Raw genomic sequence first — 23,302 nt, 5'->3', positions numbered from 1 at the left:
GACATTGCATGATAACAGAGTAGATTTACTTCTATAGCTCTCTCTCCCTCACCTGCCTGAGCCAAAGGCTTAGGTTACCCCTAAGAGGCATGACGGATTAAGAATGAACAAGTTTGAAGTTGAGGAACGCAACAGCTTTTATTGGGTGCTCCACAAACAAAGTCTAAAGTGGTAAAATTAAAGGTGCTTAAAAGGGTTCTTTGCAGCTTTTTACATTGTCTTCTACTCTGTAGAACCTTTCTTCATATGAAATAACTGTTTTTTATAGACCTAGTAGTCCAACAAAAAAAATACTTGTTCAATGGCACAACCATTGCAAATCCACATTCAAAATTAAATTAAATTAAATTAAATTAAACAATAAAATAAAATGACGTGATATTATTTAATTTGATCCCCAAGAATAGCAAAAATATGTAGCATATCTGAAATAAACTGCAAAGCCTTGCAAGCACTTTTATTAAAAACTGGAGCCAGTTCTGGTGACTCATATCCGAAGCGGACAACATTGAATTTATTGGGCTTGTTTGTTATTCCGGCTATATTAGAGAACCATCCTGGTGGGAAGCTGAACCCAATATGTAAAATTGCAAATTACCGGCGATCAAGCACAAGAAAAACATCTGAACAGTCGGAGGTAAAAGAGAGCACGAAACATAAAGAGATGCAGACGGCAACAGCGCCGTAAATACACATGTATCGCAAACAGAAGAGCTATGACCTTCAGACAAAAGCTCCAGGATTTCTCTGTCAAGCCCAAAGCCTCCTGACGGGAGCCGTCCAATTAAAACCCTGATTAACTGCGCCTGTAATTCTACACGGGTTCATGTCATGCGAGCCAGACAGAGGAGGACATCAAAACTCCTCTGGAAGAACTTCAAAGACCCCCCAATAGTTTTTAATAACTTTAATAAACACAATGGCTTTGAATGGACTTTTAGTTGCTTTGGATAAATGTGTCTGGCAAGTGTAAGAATGGTAAATGTAAGTCAAACCGATGTCCAAGAAGTTCCATTGCTTCCTCTAACTTTTCACTTTGATATATTTGGTAGTTAGTGGTCCTGGTAATGACCCGGTGTCCTGCGGTTTCAGTGGGCAGCCTGTGTGAGCCTGTGCTTGTGAATGAATATAAAGCAGAAGAAAGATGAAAGGGAGACAGAAAGAGAGTGAGAGGGATGGAGAGAGAGAAAATGAATAAGAGTGAGAGATGATTTGTGCTGTAATTAAGTCACAGTAAAAGTGAGAATAATGGTTTGCCGCAGGAGACTCAGCAGTGAGCTCCATTATACTCTCATTGATATAGGCCAGATAAATGTAGAGAAATAATGAGCGAAAGAAAACAGGAAAGAAATAAAGAGAGAAAGAGACAGAGACAAAGCAGGGTAAGAAAAGACATTAAAAACGAAACAGGGAGAGAGTAAAAATAAGAAAAGAACAAAAAAGAAAAGATAGAAAAAATTGAAAGAAAAAAGAAAAGTCAGTGAGTAAATAAAAGAGGGGTTGAGAGAAGAAAGAATTTTAAAACCTCTTTATTTCATAAAAGTTCATAAAAGTTCACCTCAAAATGAAAATTCTGTCACCATTACTTATCCTCTTGTCATATGACTTTCATACTAATGCAAAACACAAAATAATATATTTTGAAGAATGTTGGTAACAGAAAACCCTTGGTCCCCATTGACTTGCATTGGTTTTGGGTCCATACAATAGAAGCGAATGAGGATGGTTTTTGGTTAGCAACATTCTTCAAAATAATTTATTTTATGTTTCACAGAAAAAGGGTGTTGTCTTTATCTCATTCTGCAGGTGTTCTCTGTAGTGAAACCACACAGATTTAGATTTCTGGCCCCTCTGGACTGATTTAACTCCCACTCGTGTCCATGAAACAAAAGAAGTTTCCACTTTCATGGCGTAACACTAACCACACAAACTGACCAAACTCATCTCAATCCACAACAATTCCAGAGTTATCAACCCACAAAGCATTGCGAAGTGAATCCAGCATCGGTGGGTCTTTCCAGTATTGCCCAACCTTTTCAACGTTTACCTTTTCACACCATCTGTATTAAACTGGTTTATTGGGATGTCAGTCAGCCATAAATAAACTACAAGCAGATAAATAAATGATCAGTGAATAAACAGTAGTCCAGGTGTAGAGATGATTTATTAGATCATGAGACAGGGACCATTGGTTTTGAGCCTCGTGTCTGTTTTGTTTCTCCAGAAGATTATGCTGGTACCATCACACCCTGTAAAACCAATATTTAAGTCATTTTACACATTATTACCACAGAATGTTTATCTGCACGATACAGAAACATTACGAGCAGTTTGCAGCAACAGATGGAGCAAAAACATATTCAACTTTAAAGATTAAAAATTAATTAAAATTCAGTTGGGCCTATTGGAGGAAAATCTATTTACTCTGGCTGCTCTCGAATCCAAAGAAAGAACACTGTGAAACTGGAAAGAAACGCTAAAACTACACTATATTGTGAAAAGTTACATTTACATTTATGCATTTGGCAGACGATTTTATCCAAAGCAACATACAATGCATTAAATACACGTTTTTGTTTGTGTACAGTATTGCTGCGTCCGAAATCGCAAACTGTGACAGTACGTACTGAACCTATCGGCCATTAAAACAGTACGTTCTATATAGTATGATTGGGAGTAGTATGAATACATATGCTCTTTGACCTAAAACATAATTTAGTGTTAAAGAAATTAATTTATTGGCACTTACATTAAAAAAGGACGTCCACCTTAAAGTTTTCCGCTATATTTATTTGATTTCCTTTTGAAATTTGACCGTTGCTCAGCTCGCGTGGCATCATGGGATAGAGAAGTGTCCATCCATCCACACTCACGAATCTCGGCGGAAGTAGTAGACCATCCGAGTATTTCTCGCCTACTGTTTTTTGCATACTAAGGTTTCGGACATACTATTCATGACTCGTACTTATTTTCGCCTACTATATAGTATGGAAGTAGGCGATTTCGGACGCAGCGTATGTGTTTTTACCAGGGACAGTGGCAAATAAACATTCAGTCCTGAGTGACAGATTTATTTACGTCCATCTCAATATGAATTCATTCTCTGCCTCGTATCTTCCAGAATTAGTGAGTTTCAGAGGTGTTGAATGACTTTATTTAGCTGACTCTTCTCTCACTAAAGAACTAACAGATGGAGGCATTTAGCCAACACCTTCATTTGGGAGGAACCACATTAAAAACTACAGTATATAAAGATCTTGGCTTTAAATAAACTGAGTGATGCTCGCTCGCAAAATGACAGTTTCTATGGAGCAAAACTGCTTGTTGCCATGTGGTTGCTAGGGTGGTTGTTAGTCAATGAGTCTTTTCCGCTTTCTATAAGGTCTCTTCTATGAAAATCCATGGGATTCACGATTTACAATCTGCCAGATGACAATCAAGCGTAAATGTGAAATTCAGATGTTGCATGCTTAAATAAAACACATTTAAGCTTTCGGTTATCAAGATACTACGTGAAATGTTTTCAAGACCTTTCATCCTGTCATGAAATAAAAATTCAATCCGTGTTATCCCCAAACAAAACACTCCCATTTGTATTTATGAAAGATGAGAGGAAATTAAATGCACTTTTACAACCTCGTTTCAGGAACAGACTTTTACAGCATTACCTCCATAAAGCCTTTTTCAAAGACAAGTGATTTCACAGCTGATGCGGCATTGTGTAATAAAGACTGCTGAGACGCAAAACTGAATAAATAGCATAAAGATGATGAAACGCAATGGAAAAGTGCACGAATCACTCGTAAATGCCATCACGTAAGACTAATGAGAATGATGTGCTGAACAATGGCGACGGTTTTTCACAGTCAACCAGCACTTGGACTGAATGTGCAATAAATCCCTGTTTGCTGGCATGGAGTTCACGCTCGTGCAGCTTTCTAACGGTTAAGACAGAAGAGGAAACAGAAAAATATGTGTACGCACATCCCAGGTGCATTATGGGAACTCATTTGTGGTAGTGATGGTATTGGTGACACAGTCGACATGGCATTTATGAGCTATTTTACTCAAGCGTCAGTTATTAGTAGATAAAGCTGACAGGGTCAACAGCCAATGATGTGTTTTATATTAATATACTCTGTAAAAAAGCCTCTATTCATGTAAATGCCACGACACTGAGTCAAACTTATAAAGCACCTAACAAGATTTTTGACCTCTACAAAGTAACAAAATCTGCGAGACAAAAGTGTATTGTGCTCGCTTGCCTTCCAAAAACCAGCTGACATCATGGACGATAAAATGTCAAGGTTGACATCATAAGAACTCACTGTGCTCACCGTAGATATACAGTACTTAGATGCCACAATAGCAGCTGTTTCTAAGTTCAGTGAACACTCAAGCACAAGTTGACTTTAAGGTAGTTATACACATGTACAGTTTAAAAATTAAATGTTGCATGCTGTTGTGTAGACACAAAAATCGAATTGCTAAACAACACAACAAGACGTTGAAACGTCACCATAGTTAAAAAATCTGAAATACCGAGTATCAAAACACATTCTCACCTGAAAAGTTATCCGACACAATCTCACGTCAAAAATTCGCTAATTCGCATGAATTCGTATGATTTCATTTGCACATTTTAGTACGATTTGCTTTCGCACCAGTGACGTTAGGATTAGGGATGGAGCTAGCTTCAGTATTGCTTTTTTCTAGTAATCATACGTTTTTGTACAAGTATGATTCACAGTGTACAAATTCACAAACCAGCTTGTAAAATAGTTACGAATTCTTGTGAGATCTTGTGAGATTTTATAACCGGAGGCTGTGCAATGCTGTGGAAAAACATTGCTCTTTACAGTGAGTGATGAGAGCAAATGAAATTTTGACTGTTCCAAGATGGCGGACGCGCTAATATGTCAAGAGCAGACGAATGCGGCATCTACTTATACATATCTATGGTGCCCATTTGTCACTAACAACACAAACCTGACACAAACAAGCCAACAATAAACTTAAATAAGGAGAACTGATATATAAAATGTAGCTCAGGCGTAAACTTTGACTCCGTTTGGGAATCTCGAGGAGACATGAGATCACCACAGCCCTTAAGAAAACCCACATATAATCACTATTTACTCAAGAAACAATCGAGACATTAGAGATATTTTCTCTTCCTACAGAGGTGCAAGTAAAAAATCTTTAACTTCAACAAATCACAATAAAAAGGGGGGCTGGGAGAGAATGGAAAGAGAAATAGAATGTTGTAAAGATAATTGTTATCACAGTGTCTGCTGTCATGCTAGGACAGGCAGATCAGACTGCAGTCGTGTGTTCTTGCAGACCCACCTGAGAGTCCCTCTGTTACTTTAGTCTGTCTCTGATAAGATGTTTTCAACTTATCTTTCTCACCAGCAGTCTAACCGCTGGGAAAACGACCCTTCCTTCAAGTTTCCAAACTACACCTACTTAAGATGTGAATCTCGACTCAGAAAAATCAATGCTTCACAACACTCCAGCCCTGAGTCATGATGATGTTTACGGCCACTGGATTAAAACTATACAATATGATTCCAAAGCATTTTAAAGGGACAGTTCACCCCAAAAATTCTGTCATCATTTATCCCCCTTATATTGTGGAAATAATTGCATATGACTCTTTCTTCAGAGGAACACAAAAGAAGATATTTTGAGAAATGACCCCATGCAATGGAAGTCAATGGGGGTCAGCGTTGCTTGGTTACCAAAATTCTTCAAAATATCTTCTTTTGTGTTCTTCAGAAGAAAGACAGTCATACAGGTTTGGAATGACATAAGGGTGAGTAAATAATAAAATATTTTTGTTATTTTGGGGTGAACTCTCTCTTTAAGATAATATAATCAAAAGGATGTACATAAAAACAAATTCAAAAACAGTAGGGTGTGTGGTGACATCACAGATGACAGTCTTTCAGATGTTAGTCTTTCTGTTTGTTTCAATTGTATACACTGTCAGAGTCGTGCCAGAGCTAAACAGGAAGTAGCACTCCAGTTTTGTTGACCTTTAAAGCACTTGTATGTCTTTAATAATTCAACAGCCACTGCATAAGAGAGAGAGAGACATCTGTATTTATCGCAACCATTTCCAAACATGTCTACATCCCAAAGCGATGATCTGTATACAAATGACAGAAGGTGGTGAATCTACGAAAAGCGAATCACCCACAAACTTCAATGAAAAAAACATCCGTGGGAGTGTTTACAACAACAGTCTAGCACCAGGATTTTCAACCGGGAGCGTCCCTGAAGGCCTCTTTAGGCGGTACCAATGCAAGATATTGAAAGAAAGAATAGATATATTTCGGATAGATTAAAGGAAGAGTTTACCAAAAAAGAAATTCTGTCATCATTTATATACCCTTAAAACGTGCATGTGACTCATTATGTGGAACACAAAAGAAGATATTTTGAGAAATAGTTTCGTGTCCATACAGTGGAAGTCAATGGGGGTCAATGTTGTTTGGTTACCAACGTTCTTCAAAATATCTTCTTTTGTGTTCTGCAGAAGAAAAATATCCTACAAGTTTGGAATGACATAAGGGTGAGTAAATGATACATTTACTTTATACATTTAGAATCACCACTTCTGTGATTCAGCTGTATGGAGATGCCCACAGTCTGTTCTCATTATCTCTGATGGATGTCTTTGAAGACCTCTCCTCCACGAGTGAGTTCACCGCGGTCCCCTCGTGAAAGCCAAAGCAAGGGCTTTATTGCAGAAACAGACGTCGTAAAAACATTTTCTCTTACCTGGGATGACTTCAAAGAGGAACTTTCCACCTTCGTCCCCACTGCTGGGATGTTCTGTGACTCTGTTTCCAGGTAGAGAAATGGTTCCCTAGAGCAGCCAAAAAATAAAACAAGACAGAAACGAAACGAAACGGTGAGACACAAACCGCTGAGAGACGCAAGACAGCTGAGGAATAAATCACAATAAAAAAAGAGCTTGAGCACATGTTTTAGGAGTAAAAAATATTTTGGTCTCCTGTAAAAGAAAATATATTTGGTTTTCTATAAAACAAAAAAAAAAGGTCTCATGGCAACTGAAGATATTTATAATATATGAGAATAAAATTAAATAATCCAATAATTCGGGGACTGTATTCATTTAAATGAAAGAAATCTGTCATTTTAAAGGGATAAATCGCCTAAAAAATGTTCTGCCATCATTTATTCTCCCTCATGTTGTTAAAACCTCTAAATGACTTCTGATCTTCTGCAGAACACAAAATAAGATAAGTTATTTTAAGAAATATCAATGGAAGTCAATGAGGTCCCAAACTGTTTGGTCAGCAACATTCTTCAAACAACTTCTTTCGAGTTTTGCAGAAGAAAGAAATTGAGAAAATAATGACAGAATTTTCATTTTTGGGTGAACTATCTATTTAAGATACATACAAATACAGTATACAATAAAATAACATATTTGTGTTTCTCTTCTCTGATTGGTCATGAACCACGTTTTGAGTTTGGTAACCAAAATCCTGCATGACTGACAGTCTCACATAGTCAACATTACTAAAACATGCTAGGCAATGTTTTCACAGGTATTTACAATATTGGTATCATTCTGTACAGCTCATTTACGGTATTCGGGGGAACAACTGCTGAGGTCTAAACTAGACACCTTTGTGGTGTAGTGTCTCATATCTGTTACACAGGAGCTTAAAATGGCATGTTTTATTGGGGGAGAGAATAGAAGAGATAGCTCAGTTTCATCCTTATCAAATATCTGCCCACATGCTCAGTATCCAGTGTCTGGCACATGACGTCCCCGCATACAGAGAACTTTTATGATACTTAACATAGTAGCTGATACATTAAAATCTCTACACTTGGGATTTGTTTACGTGACAATGTTAGAAGGTCCCTATAAGGGCCGCTCCTAATCATGTAGGTCTAGGATTTTTTCCAATTTTATTCACTATTTGTGCATTTGGTAGATGCTTTTACACAATCTATATTCAATTATACTTGCAGTATATAACTCTACTGTATAAAAATGAGTACTAACTAATTTAGTAGCTTACTTAGAGCATACTTTGAAGTGTACATAGCCTACTCAAAAATGTGCTACAGGTATTGAACTTCATCAAACCTACAGTGTTCACATGTAGTTTAGTTGCAATAGAAACGTACAACTTTGTTGTATACTATTTGTGGACTCAAAGTTTATTACTTCTACACTTAATGTATACTTTAAGGTATACTTTTATGAACTAAAAAGTGGGCCAATTTAGGCCCAAGTAGTATTGAAATACTTACAATACTAATTGTATACTGATATTAGTTACATCTCCATACTACATAAAGTATACTTAAAATATACATAAACTTCAGGTAAGCACTTAATTTGAACACAAAGCAGCACTAATACTGTAACTAAGCAGGAAGTTCTTGTTTTGTATTTCTTTGGTTTTTCTAAAAGACATCATAAACACACAGCATCCATAAATGCCGCAGGTCAGTTGTCTTTTTCTAGACTTCGCAGAGTCTTTATACCATTAAGATACGTTTACTATGATATAAGCCCGGCTAAACAAGACCTTATAAAAATACTTGGTTTAGGGTTCCTGCACATAAGTGGTGGTAATATAATCTTTGTGAAAGGTAAAGTAAGTATAAAGCAGCCACATCTGACCATCATTACACAATGACCTCTGTCTCCTCGGGGTTTTAAAATCACTGCATGCGGTGGAATGACTTGCCTATGTCGAAACATCATAAACCTTTATAGGAGCTTACTGGTGACAGCAAGTTTCTGATGAAGGAAAACTCAAGCGTCTTAAAGGGCAGAAACATACCTGCCGCCCATATAAGGAGAATATGCAGTGCTCATGAAGATAGCAATCTTTTTAACCCACAATGAGGCCGGTCAATGGTTTGGTGTGGGCAGCAGTTCCTGTTTGGGACCGCTTTTAGAACGGGTGGCTCGAGGGTGGGTAGTCCGAGACGACAAGCTTTCAATTACAAGCATTTTTATTGCACCCAGAGGCGTGCCATGTGGAAAACATGGAATGATGCATTATCAAAATGTAAGGAACAAAAATCTGAACAGCACAAAAAAAAAGGAAATGCAAGAATAGTAAATGAGATATCAAATCAAGCCCTGCATCATGGGCCAGACGTTAGCCTATAATATAATCTCAGGAATTTCCCTCCCTGCATAAAAGAAAAAAGTAGACGAAGGGAAAAAATGATTTGTTATGTCACCCGTATTTATCTTTAATAAGATTTCAGACCCTGTGGTGCCAAAATCAAGTTAGTTTCTCAGAACCGTCCATACTCAGAGCTGGCGGGTATGTGGGAATCCCCCAAAGAGACGCAAAATCCAGTTCCACGCCGGATCAGAGAGGCTCTCTGCTTCTGTTTATCCTCCAGAGGAGATTGATGGTGGATGACTAAAGAGAACGGGAGGAGATAAAACAACCAGAGGGCGACCCGGTGCTTTGGTTTAAAGGCCCTTGGAATTAATTAAGGAAAGCCATTTGCTATGTAATGGGCACATTAGGTGAATGTTTGAACATTTAACCTTGACTTCTCTCAGTCGGGGCGCTCATTTCTTCATCTTTAGTGGCTCCTGTCTGTCTTGAAGCACTTTTTCACACTTACTGGTCGCTCTTTCAGTCTTTATGTTTTTTAATATACAGGTTTTTGCCCGCAGCGAGTGTGGCTACAGCACAAGTAGGGTGACGTTCAGGTGAAATAATCGTAGCTAGGTTTGTCAGAAGGTCAGAAGAAATGTCAGAAGGTGAAAGAAATGCAAAATTAGAATGAAATTCACAGACATTTTGGTATAGAATAGAATATAACATTGGAATGGAATAGAATATTTTTGTCAATGTTTTAGGAACTAAAAAGTGGGCAAATTTTGCCCCAAGTAGTACGGAAATAGCACACTTCTACAAGTACTGTATACTACTTGCACGTTGATCCTTACATTGATAGCCGATCCTTATTACATAAAGTATACTTAGAAATATACTTGAACTTTAGTTAGGTACTTATTTTTAATACTTAAAACATGAATACAAAATGAACGATAAATGAGATAAAGGAAAAGGTACAAATATACCATACATGTGTGTGTCCTTTGGTGTGACGGCAAAAATGTAGAAAACAACGTGTTAATAATATTTTATATATTAATAATAATTATTATTATCTATCATATAAAATAGCATAAGGCAGATTTATGTCAGTTTGTTTTTCTAAATTTTTGCAGTCACACCATAATGTATGTGCGGTTTACTTGTCAACAACTCATAAACACAGTAAAAAAATAAAACATGTTATCGATGCAAATGAATTAAGTGTATTTTTCAGACATTGTGAATAAAGATTATTCTTTAGAAAAATGAAGACCTGCATGATATTAAAAAAACAGGGTCAGGTTTGCATTTGTGTTGACTTGAAATGATTGGAAAAGCACCATACGTATTAAAAAAGTATTATAATGTGAACTCAAACAACAATTAACAATATTAGTTAATTTTGAAAAAGAAATGAGCTTATGTAACACATATACACGTATAGCCTCAACACTGCTATAAATCTTGACTAAAAGGTTGTAGGTTCAAACTCGACATAATCCATGAATATCACCGTTGCGCCCTGGAGCAAGGCATTCAAACACAGCTTACTTCCAGGAGTCTCTTGAGAAGTTAATTATTGTCGTTCAATTATAGATATCATAAACATTGCCTCTAGAAGTCAATTTAAAGAAACATTTCCAACCGAGAACTTTTAAAGCAAATACTTGCCACTTAACTCCTGAAAATGAAAGCATCCACACATCTCTGCTGAAAATCATTACATACTCATTTAACATAACGCAGGTGGAAAAAGAGCTAGACTGCCAAGAGTTTCAGTCAAAATCTAATTCTGCCCGTTTTGAGAGGTCACGTTTTACTTCCATGGCAAATGTGTTTCTCTATTTGCTGAAATGTGTTGTGTGCCACTCAAGCCGAGACGACTAAACCTAATTACTGGCAGTAATATTATAAATGCTCGTAACAGCAGACGTTTGGGAAATGGAATGGGGTTCTGCGTCTGGCGTACCTGGAGAGAGACACAACCAGACTGCAGCAGTTCAGAAATGTGATTAACTTCAACTTTCCATTACCTACATTCAGACCAATGTATTATTTTCCCAAAAGAGATGCTCGGGAATATCTGGGAATACAGATATGGATACTCTGTATGTACCCTGACTGTGCAACGACTGCATTATAATGTTTCATCAATCTTTCTCGAGACCTGGTTCTGAAATCCAACAGAAAAAGGTTTTGTGGACTTACAGTAAAGTAAGAGCAAATGAAGACTCGTTGTGAATTCTGAACTGTGATCAGATGTGAGGATGAGAACATAAGGCATTCACATGTGAAACCTGAGGGAACTCCAGGGGCCCGTTTCAGAAAGGAGGTTTAGTGAAAACTCTGAGTATATTAACCCTGAAATGAGGGAAACTCTGGGTTTTCCGTTTCAGAATGTGAGGTATGTCAAACCAGAGAAAGCGGGGTAACTCAAGCCCGTTTCTAAAAGAGAGGTAACTTATACTCAGAGTCAGTAACCATAGTAACTTACTCTGTGAACCTAACCTGGTCGGGAGCAGGTTTTCTTTGGTAAACCCAGAGTTTCTTTCGTTCTCCTCCCCCTTTTCAACGCACAAGTGGTATAACTCATTCATTCATTCATTCATTAATACAGTCATTCATGGCACACATTTTGATCACACAGAGACCACCTCAGTGACTAAAATATGTGCTTTTATAGATGATCCTGTATGTGAAGAGGCTGCATTCATTCATAGGGATGTTCTTTGATTTCAGGAGAGGAATTTAGGACCCGAGTGGAATTTTGTCATTTCCCTGTGCATTTTTTATTAAAACTGTACCGTTTTTCATTACAGTGAATTAGATATATCAAAATATATCTCATCCATCCTTACATCAATAACATCAGCCATCGTGGCCGTGTATTACATCAGAGCACAAATGATAGTTTTCTATGCAGGATAAGAAATGACTTAATAAAGGGTGTGAATAAAGAAATTCATAAATACAGGCAAATGCAGAAATGCAGTGATAAAGGTAATAAACAATTAATTTAGACGTGCAACCATTCCTACCCAAAACTGCTCCGAGCAGGGTTCAAACCCATGAACAGTCTGACTTTGACACGACAGTCTGACACACTAACAAGTGTCCCATACACCATGACATATTAGACACCTCACTAGAGTACTCATGTTAGAACATAAGATTATTTTATTATTTCTGATTTATTTCTGTTGTTTCATTCATTTACTGATTCATTTGTTTGTTTATTGGTACATTTATCTTTTTATCAATTTAAACTTAAGACACATTAGTAAATCCACTGTATGCAGAGCGGAAAAGTGTTCCTAGCTCTCGAGCGCTTTCTGCCGCCATGTTGCTTTTTGTTGGTGCCGTTGCCATGGTGAATCGTAATATCGGAGCTCCATTGATCATGGCTTGTCGTAGTTGTGGTGCAAGCGCTTAACTCAAGGTACGTCTACCCAGAGTTGATAGAACTAACTCAAATCAGCTGTTCTGAAACTAAAAACTCAAAGTTTCGCACCTCGGTGTTAAGCAACTCAGAGTTCACATTTCTACTCGGTGTTGGTCGAACCTCCTTATTGAAGGAGTTTTTGTTCTGTGAGGTACAAATTCAATCTAAACATACATTTGTTTTGGTTTAATCTTATCTTTTCGGAGCTCAAACACTGCAGAGATTTACAGCAACATCTCTGAGGGTTAAATGGGTTGGCTACCCTAACTTCTGTAACTTCTGGATGTCTCAGAACAATATTTGAGAACTTCTGACAAGTACATGACATGTTTTGCACCTTTGCTTCATGAGGCACATTATATTTAAAGTCGACAGCTTTGATCTGAATCTTGCCATCTGCTTGTGAAGCTGTCTTGTGTCCACAAAAACAGAACTTCTAAAGCTGCATCATACCTGGAATAGAATCTCATATAGAGTCCTCTCAAGCGTTATAGACAGCAACTTCATAATGTTCAGAGACATTTATGATTTTGACACATTTGTCCGATGCATTCTTAAAAAAGAATCCAAATGCTTGACTCCGGATGATTTCATATCAATCAAAGCTACTGTATTTTTTAATGGCATGCAATTCAGAATATTGCAGTACACACATCCTTACCTAAACATGACAAATTGTTTCACAAGCCAATGAGGAGTTCATTTGCAAAACTTGCAAAAATCATGTTTTTTAATGTGTTATGATGTTTTTATTGTGTTACTTAGCTGTATCTGTTTTCAATCTGTTCTTGCAAATGAAATCTTGGCCTTTTTATATAACTACTGTATTTACAAACATTTCAAAGGAATAGTTTTTTTTACAATTCTAATACGTGGTGTTGTAAAGTTAGTGTCACACATCGGAGGATGAATGAAGAACAAAAGATTTAAGGAGAGAGATCAGAAGAGATGAAGGAGATTACAGAAATACGACATAAAAGTTATAGCCGTGGCCTAATGACACAACCTTAGTCTGCTTGGAATATGAATTATCTTCCATTTCTTCTCTTCTCCCAGAGACAGCGGGAGAGAGAGAGAGTTGGGAGAGGATAGATGTTCATAACACCTGAAGGACAGGACAGACACAGATCACCTGTTGCAAGTCCACAGAATGATGACCCACATTACAGAGGAAAATAATAAGGAAAGTGAGACGGAGAAAGAGGGTACTCTTGCATTAACCTTCAGTCCGGATATCTCTAAGCTTCGGTCTTTATCCATCTGTATTCAAGAAGAAGAACCCGATCAAAGCGGAAAACTCATTAAATAGCATGACCTTTAAAACAACTTTGTCATTATAATTGTAAGGAAGTTGATACATTCATCTCTGGTTATGCACATTTAATGCTTTGTGTAAAGGAACACTTCTTTACATTCCTCTTGTGATCAGTTTTAGCTGACACAGACTGTTCTCTTTAAACATCCCATGTGGGAGGATTATTCTCTTCATTGTTTTTCATCCAACTAATACCCCAGACTTCATGTGCCAAGCTCCGCCCCCAGATGATATCTGATGTCTAAGTCTGAGTACAGCTGAACAGAGAGCACAAGAGAAAACAGTGTCTCAATTAAGACAAATCAACCAGTAAGCACATGAAGACAGACACCACTGGGTTTGATACTTAATGGAATCGTGTGCGTTTTAAAGTCAAGCTTATAATTGATTTTAATCACATCAAAAAGCATTATTGATCATGTTAAAAGTATAATATTGATATTATATTGATATTATAAAAGCAATAATTTGGAAATATGCCATGAAAGCCATTCATATGTTTTTCCTAATCACTCTTTTTACAAAACAATGGTACACGTAAGAAAGACAAATGAGAGACGAGATCTCTTTAACATCTCAATTATTTCTCCTACATCAATGAGATTATAACGGGAGCAAACTGAAACATCTGCTTAAGTCTCAAATATTTCTCCCGAAGAAAAATATGCAGAAATCTCACAAAAGAGTTTCAGAAGATATCTCAACAACGTCTCAAACTGAGCTCAGATTTATCAAGATCTCAATATGAACTCAAACATTTCTCATCAAATTTTCCCAAATCCAGATGATTTGACCTTCACAATTTCACAGCTCCTTTAATGTATTTTAACTAGGGCTGTCAAATCCAGAATAAAAGTTTGTGTTTACGTAATATATGTCGGTGTACTGTGCATATTAATTTTGTATTAATAAACACATAAACACGAATGCATATATTTGAGAAAAATATAAAATAAAACAATTAATAAACGTTTATTTAGAATTTCAATTATTGGTAAATATAAATTAATATATTTAATAAATATATAGACAAGTATGTGTATGTTTTGTGTTTACAAATACAAAATTAATATGCACAGTACACAGATACACAGTACAAAACACAAACTTTTGTTCTGGATGCGATTAATCGCGATTAATCGTTTGACAGCCCTAATTTGAACAATTTTCTCATTTGTTTCTGATTTTATTTCACAATTTTTGAATGATACTTTAATGAAACACAACTGAGAACTCCATCAAATCTCCTGAGCTATAAAAGAGCAGTGCTGTCAATCGATTAAAAAAATCTGATTAATCACAGATACACGCACATAACATTAATGTTATAAATATAATTTTACATCTCCAAACAAATGTATAATCAACAGATTTCTTTAATAACATTTTATGAATGAAAGCCAACATTCTGATATACTGTAAGTACTGCAACTGATGTCTCCATTAAATTGATTATCGTATCTTTACTTTAACATTTTAACATAACACGTTGAAATCTGTGTTTATACGAAAATGCTAGACAAAACAGGCTTTCTGGCATAATCCCACAGCTAGAAGCTGCTGAACGAGTCAAAGCAATCGTGCTTAAAGGGTTTAAAGGCCTTTACATGAATGAGTGCGTGATTATATAATGTAATGTTAGACAAAGGATGACAAAATAAACGGATGCTGCATTAATTGCGTTAAATATTTTAACGTGTTAATTTGAAAAAATTAAATCCCATGCGTTAACGCGTTAACAGCCCTTTAAAATAGCAATCAATTTTTCCTCTGGGTAATCAAACACCAGTCTTATTCTGAATAGAAGCAACAGATTCAATAAAGTGGTTCACCCTCCCTTTGATGTCACAACACATACGCAATTTTTCTACATTAAGTTGAATTACAATAATTATGCAAACCACACAGCTAAACAAAACCCCTTCTGCCCAGTCTATCTGTATATGTGCGTGTAAAACAATGAATGTCGTACGTCTGCTCTCTGCCCTCTACAGCCCCTCTCTCTACATCACCAGCTGACCTCTGACCCTTCCAGCGGCCGCTCTCTGCATTCCCAACGTGACAGACGCACACGACCTCAAACTGTGGCGGAGGACTCCGCACGCTTAACGTCACACTGATCACCCCAGCTCACAAAGACACTCTTTATTTCAAGTTAAATAAATTCAACTCTATGGAGCCAAGAACTGTGTGTGTGTGTGTGTGCGTGTGTGTGTGTGTGTGTGCGTGTGTGCGTGTGTGTGTGTGTGTGTGTGTGTGTGTGTGTGTGTGTGTGCGTGTGTGTGTGTGGAATCACAAGGCCGTGTCTCATTATGGGGCAGATGCTCGTGCACCGGGATGAGAGACAGCAATTAAGCTAATGGGGCAGGTAACTAATGGAGCTATCGCTTTGAATGAAGATGCTTATTAATAGCCACTTTAATGATAGTGCTTCATCACCTCTGGTGGCTCTCTGTGCTGATGCATTCTGGGAAGTCATAATTACACTTCACTTCTCAACCTGAAATTGACACATTTCAAGATTTATTCTGACAGTATTCTAAGCCCTATGTGAACAAAATGATCAAGTTGAGATTTGCTTTTTTCACTAGATGTGCAACCCACAAGGTTATAAAGTGGAACTAAAAGTAAAACTATTCAAACATTTCTCATTCAAATAATGTAGAATTTAAGACTAAATATAATTGAAAAAAATTAGAACTACTATTTCAGTTTATTGCTGAGGCACTAAAGTTTAGGCACTACACTAAACTAAACTAAACTAAAACTCAAATTAAATGTATAATATATATAACAATATAAGATACAAATAAAAAATTAACATGAAAACTAAAAATATACAAATAAAAGCTAATTTAAAATAAAATAATTTAATCTAATTCAAAATGTATAAAATAATATAATCAAATTTAAAACAAAACTATGACTCAATCAATCTGATGTTTTTGTTTTATATATGTATGTGTTATAGAATGGTCTCTGTGCAAAATACTATTTCAAGTTTTCTTTTGCCTTACTTTCAAGTTTCTCTAAAAGTTTTTTTTGTTTGTGGGAAATATATCATGATCATGATGAGAAAACTATAACATGTGTAAAACATCCATAAAACTATGCCTTAAAAAACAGTCTTTTCATCAGTATAATGTCTAGTAGCAAATGGCCTGTTAAAAAAACCCTCCATGTACAAGAAGTTTCCAGCAACAAGCAAATTTGTCTGTCCACCCTGAACACCAAACTGCTGCTAAGTGTGTCAAAATATATTTGATGTTTAATATACAGTTATGTGGAGGCCATGGATATTTCACAGTGGTATTATTTTATAAGGCAGCTTATAAAAATAATATGGAAGATTAACAAACGTGAAAATCCACACTACGTCTTGTTTTATTTCCTTTACTGAGAAATATATTCCCTGGCTTCGGAATATTCCATGTCTTAGGGTCTATTAGGGCTTTCATTCATAAAAAAGCAAGGAGAACAAGAGATGCATTGTGGGTCTTGGTGGATGCCTAACCTGTGGGGTGTGGGTTAGACAGATGGATAGAACGGAAACTACACACACACAGGTCTGTTTCACTATAAACATCCTCACTCATATAGATTTGTATTAGTTTTACTAAAACCCTCACACAATGTGATTTGTGTAATATGTGCAAATATATTTTGCATTTGCTATAAGGATTTTTGTATGTTTTCTAATATTTTGTCCAGAACAGCCAAACTGATCCACAGTAGACTTAGCTTGACGGGGTTGAACTTTCACATGTGAGCGTCAGTGACATCATTTGTTGTGATTCTCATAAATATTTAAAATGTTAAATGGTAATTCTGCAGCTGTTAGCATTATGTTTGGGTGTAGAAGAGTGCTGAAATATGCCAAAAGGAATTTCTTGTACATTTTTACATCTTTTTAGTGCCTGCAAATCCAAAAAGAGGTGCACCATGGGAAGGCAGATTGATCTTAAAAAGTCTTAAAAAGTTCAAAAAAATATAGTATAGTACAGTATTTACAAAAGTATTTCAATCAATTTACTAGACTTAATATTAGAGAATAGGCTACTAAAGTATACTACAGTAATTATACCAACTAATAACTACAGTTTACTATAGTTAACATTTCAGTTCAGTAATAACTGTTCGTAGCTACAACCATAATGAATTAGAATACTTTGCAGTTCATATCCCACAAAAATTACTATAGTACTATAACATTTACTTTAGTAAAATGTAGAAAAATCCTTAGATACTATAGTGTTTTTGAACTTTACTATAGTAAAAACTATTTACAACAGTATTTAATAGTTAATACTAGCGAATAGGCTACTAAAGTATACTATAGTAACTATACCATACTATAGTATTACAAATGACTATAGTTTACTATAGTAAACATTTTGGTACAGTGCAGTATTTTATTCATGCGGGTATTTACATATTTAATAACTAATTGTAGATACAGCTATACTGAATTTCAATACCTTGCTGTTCAAATCCCACATAAAAAATACTATAGTATAGCATACTATATTCTATATTAAAATGTTAATGTAAAAAAATTATTTGATTCTACAGTGATTTCTAATATCGGCTATAGTAAAAACTATACTATAGTACAGTATTTACAACAGCGTTAACATCCATTTACTTAGAGTTAATATTAGAAAATGGTCAACTAAAGTATACTATAGTAACTATACCATAGTATCACAAATGACTACAGTTTATTATAGTTAACATTTTAGTACAGTACAGTTTTTTCATATGAGGATTGACATGCATTACTTTGCAAGAGCTGTGAAAGTTGTCCATGTGCATTTTTAAAAATGTTTAATACAATATTTATTATAACTAGTCTGGTTTAAAGGGATATTTTTGTCCTTATTTACTCACCTTCAAGTTGTTACAAATTGAAGGTGAGTAAATAATCTGTATAAATTTCTTTGTTCTGATGAACACAGAGAAAGATATTTGGAAGAATGCTTATAACCAAATATTGACCACCGTAGTAGGAAAAATTACTTTATAATTTGTTTGTTCTGTTGAACATAAACGAAGATATTTTGAAGAATGTAGGACAGCAAACAGTTCTGGGGCACCATTGACTACCATTGTCATTTTTCCTCTAGTCAACGGGGTCCAAGAACTGTTTGGTTATAAGCATTATTCCAGATATCTTTCTCTGTGTTCAACCAAACAAAGAAATGTATACAGGTTTGGAACCAGAGAGTGAGTAATTCATGACAGAATCTTCATTTTTGGGGGACCTATCCCTTTAAGCTATTGTTGTGTGTGCAAGCATTCTGAATTTTCCTTTTTAAAGTCCCCGTGAACCGGAAGTTGCGATCGTTTTTACTTCCGTATTCTGACACATTTCCGAGTGAAAACGAATTTCAAAGGAGAAAATCAGTGGGCGTGGCTTGCGTTTTTCACTGCGAATTGATTGGATGTGTAAAGACAGCTGTTGCATTTTGAAATGAAACTGGCAGCAGACTTATTTTAACTGAAGATTATGAGGGTACATGAATTTTAAGAAAATGACCCACATTGATAAGCTATTTACTGTAAACGCTGCAATATTTCATGAAAAAATAAGAATTGTCATTTTTAATTTCACTGGGACTTTAAAAATGCTTTTTATAAAAGTTTTTTCAATATCCCCTGATGCTACTCTCTATAAGCTGGACAATGCGAAAAATGAGTTCAGCATTAAAACCAGTTGAAACGGCACGTGACGGTTACAGAAATGTGAGAAAGCGGCTTCTTTAAAACAGTGAACAACTGTCATCATTAACTGCCGGCACAATACAGTCATTTTTAACTCAGCACAGCCAGTCAAAACATGATTTGAATCTTCACATCTTATATTGTGTCAGCGGCTTTCCCTCCTGCCTTTTTTGTCTTGCGACAGCCTGTTGCTATGGAGACCTCTGGGGTAAGGACACACACACACACACACACACACACACACACACACACACACACAGTGCTGCTCATATGGAATAGTTTATGACGATGATTAAACAGTACGCTTAGAAAATACAAAAGCTGCACTTTTATGGTTTAAACGTCTGGTTATGTGTCAACAAAGTCCTGTCAAAACAGTCGTGACTCACGTTTGCCTTCCATTTCGTCTTGAAATACTGCGTCTCTGGAAAAAGTTAACGTGAGTTTATCCTCTGTTTTGATGTTACAGGAACATCTCATGAATTTTTTTTGCGTGCAGTCTCGTATTTTGGTTTAGACTGTGATTTAAATTCGCTTTATTCCGAACAGCAAAACACGTCTGACCTCATTGGGTCTGTATTGGGTTCAAGCTCATGAACACGTGCAAAGATGTAAACATTCACACACAATGTTCGCTCTGAACTTGCCAGTTCAGACATGGCAGGAGATTACGCTCGTAAATGAGAATCGATCATTAATTCAAAGTGTTTGGAGGAAATCTTTGTACTTTTAACCTCCAAGCTATGGGAGACTTTGAAAGACATAAATATGCAGAAGAAAAGGCTGTACAAATAGGTACAAAAAGTGTCAATTCATAGTAGATGTTTTTGGGGTATAATTATTTTAGCACCCTGAGGTGAAGGCTTGTCTGTTTAGTTAAGACCTCTCATATCTCTCTAAGTACTCTAACAACCCTGGAGTACCCTGGTCTTTTGAAAAACATCAAAGTCTTTTCTTTAAAAGGGATATTCAGTGTCCTTTCATAGCTCTGAAAACTCCGAACCGAGATGCTGGCTACCCTTGATATTCGATATTTAACTGCCAAGCACCCGTGACAAGCTCTCTTACAGTACATTAAACATGAAAATTAAAGTCTAACATGGAACGTCAAAGTTAAAGGAGATGAACCTTAGAACTCGATCATAAAATGTAATATTCCTTTAGCCTGAAACGTTAACTCGCCAAAGAGTCTTTAAAGATTGATGGAGACTTCTCGTAATCTTATCCGGTTCACTTTTGTTCGGCTTCTCGAGACCACCTGTGCTACCCCGAGGATTGAAATCTCAGTTGGATGGAGAACCGTGACAGGTCATCATTCAGTCAAGTTTGTGGAGAGGTGGAAAGCGGGTCATTCTCTCCTCACCTCTCTTGTTTGCGTCTTGGCACGAGATGTGAATTTAGAGGATGTCGTAAAGTTGTGCGTGAATGAATGTGTGTGGCCTCTCGTGTCTTACTGAAGGCTTAGCAGTGGCTTACAACTGACACAATGTGTAGCGTGTAAACAATATGAACATCTGTGCGCGTGTTTGCGTGTAAAGGCGCGAATGATCCGGCCGTTTTTTAGGGAACAGTTCACCCAAGATAAAATTCTGTCACTGTTTAGATACAAATACGATTTTTTTGTGCCACATAAAAATACGATTGAGAATATAAACATAGTATTTTTATCTGGATAGCAGATCTGTTTGTTCACATCACTTCAAAAACAGTCATGTCAAAATTGTGACTTTATGTCATGGTTCTGCCCCATCTTGTCTTGCTTTTCTTGATCTTGCGGCAGAGCCATGGCAGAACATCTTGTTTAATGTGGAGAGAAGCATTTTGGCCCACTTGGCCTTCCACATGCTCTCTCCAGGTCTTGTCATTGTTCCTGCCCTCTTGTTTCCTCGTTAGTGCTCGTTATTAGTTCATGCCCCACACCTGTCCCCTTGATTTGGTCCCTTATTTAATGCCCCTTTGTTCTCTGTGTGTTATCTGTCATTCGCCTGCATGGTGAGTTCTTGGTCCCTGTCAAGTCTAGTTTAGTTAATTGTAGTCCTTGTTTATGTTATCTCCAGTCTGGTTTCAGTGTAGTTAGTCTTAGTCTTAGTCTTAGTCTTAGTCCTGTTGTGATCTTCCCTTGTTTTATGTTACCCCCCCTCTTGGGGTTTTGTATTATTAGTAAAATGTCTTGTTAACCCCTTACCCGCTGTCTGCACTTGGGTCCTCTGTCCGTGTCTCACCTCCACCTCCACAACCATGACACTTTATTCTTAAATATGAGTTTATACTCCAAGTTAAACTTTTTTCTCAAAATATTTTCTTGTATTACTATGCTTTTATTCTCATAATTTTGCCTTTATACTTAAAATATTATGACTATAGACGGTTTTATCGCTCCCAACTGGCTCGAAGTTAACTTCTGGTCTGTGTTTGGTTATTAATATAACAATTTATTTTATATTTATTTTATATTAATATTCATTTATTACATTCATATTTTCTTGTATATTAATTGTATTAAAATAAATGAAATTAAAACTACTTAACAGATATTGATTTTTTTGCGGAGGTCTACCAGATGTTAAGTTTGGGCCATAATGTTTATGTTGTTGCCGCTGAAACTGTATATGCTTAAAATCTTAATTTTTTTACATATGTTACTTGCAGAATAATTTGGCTAATCTTTTCCTTACAATGGAAGTGAACAGGATGATGACAAAAGGTTTGAAACAATTTAAGAGTACGTAAAATATGACAGAATGGTCATTTCTGGATTAACTATTCTAACGACCAATTCTATTTTTATAGCCAAACTGGCAGAACATATCACTAACAACACCAAGGTCATGGGTTCAATTCCAAGGTAATGCACATACTGAAAACATACATAGCTGGAACCCACTGCAAGTCACATTGAACCAAAGCATCCATCAAATGAGTGAATGTAAGGCTGTAACTCACCAACGCCTTGGTCTCATCTTCATCCTTGTAATAGTATAGCTGGTCTCCTCGGAGGACGAACCAACGCGTGTGCCAGGTCTTCACGAAGCCGCCTTGCTTCCGGAGCCAACCGCAGCGAAGGACGTCCTGTCTGCCCGACCCGCGGCCCTGCTGTGGACTGCTGCCTGCGCTGCCAGACTGCTCTTCCATGACCAAACCAGCAGACCTTGCTGAACACAAGATAAACAACACAAAGATTTTTTTCATGTTTGCAAATACAAGGTGAAAACCATGTGTATACAGTGTATAGCATTTCCAGGTGTATTGTGGCTATTTTAGTCCAGTGTCTGTTGCATTTCAACAAAACCAAACCTCAGGAGAGACAAAGTCATCCAACACCAATGTGAAGGACTGACAGCATGACAAGACACATGAAAACAAACCAACTGCAGTTTGATTGATATTAATTGGAATGCACAATAAAAAACATGTTTTTTGAAATTTAAAAAAAATGGAGTTATCTAATTTCTGAAGCAAACTCTTCATACTATACATGAAAATAATTTTTACTTTCAGGATCCTACTTTTGCAATGTAAAGGTCCAAAATAAACTTTGTGTTTCACTAATTTGCAGACATGATCTTCCACAAGGACCACAAGGGTGTTTTATAGAGCTCTGTTTGAAGAGTTCAGGTGGAGGTGGAAATATACAAATCTGTGGTCATCGGGGAGAATTTTTTACAACTCACTCTCTCTTCTTTCTCACTC

General features: G+C 36.5%; 1 protein-coding gene across 1 annotated transcript in view; it reads right to left on the bottom strand.

The window, feature by feature from the left end:
* arhgap24 (Rho GTPase activating protein 24) overlaps positions 1 to 23,302 on the bottom strand; it is an 80,905-nt gene that overhangs the window by 45,721 nt on the left and 11,882 nt on the right. Inside the window, exons 2-3 of the mRNA XM_057360849.1 lie at positions 22,556 to 22,764; positions 6,790 to 6,877 (exon numbers count right to left, since the gene is read on the bottom strand). Coding sequence (XP_057216832.1) covers positions 6,790 to 6,877; positions 22,556 to 22,744 — 277 coding nt within the window. The 5' untranslated portion in view covers positions 22,745 to 22,764. The remainder of the gene's footprint in view (positions 1 to 6,789; positions 6,878 to 22,555; positions 22,765 to 23,302) is intronic.

Source organism: Triplophysa rosa, linkage group LG19, assembly GCF_024868665.1.
Source record: "Triplophysa rosa linkage group LG19, Trosa_1v2, whole genome shotgun sequence".
Taxonomy (NCBI): domain Eukaryota; kingdom Metazoa; phylum Chordata; class Actinopteri; order Cypriniformes; family Nemacheilidae; genus Triplophysa; species Triplophysa rosa.
This window is presented reverse-complemented; position numbering and strand designations above follow the sequence as displayed.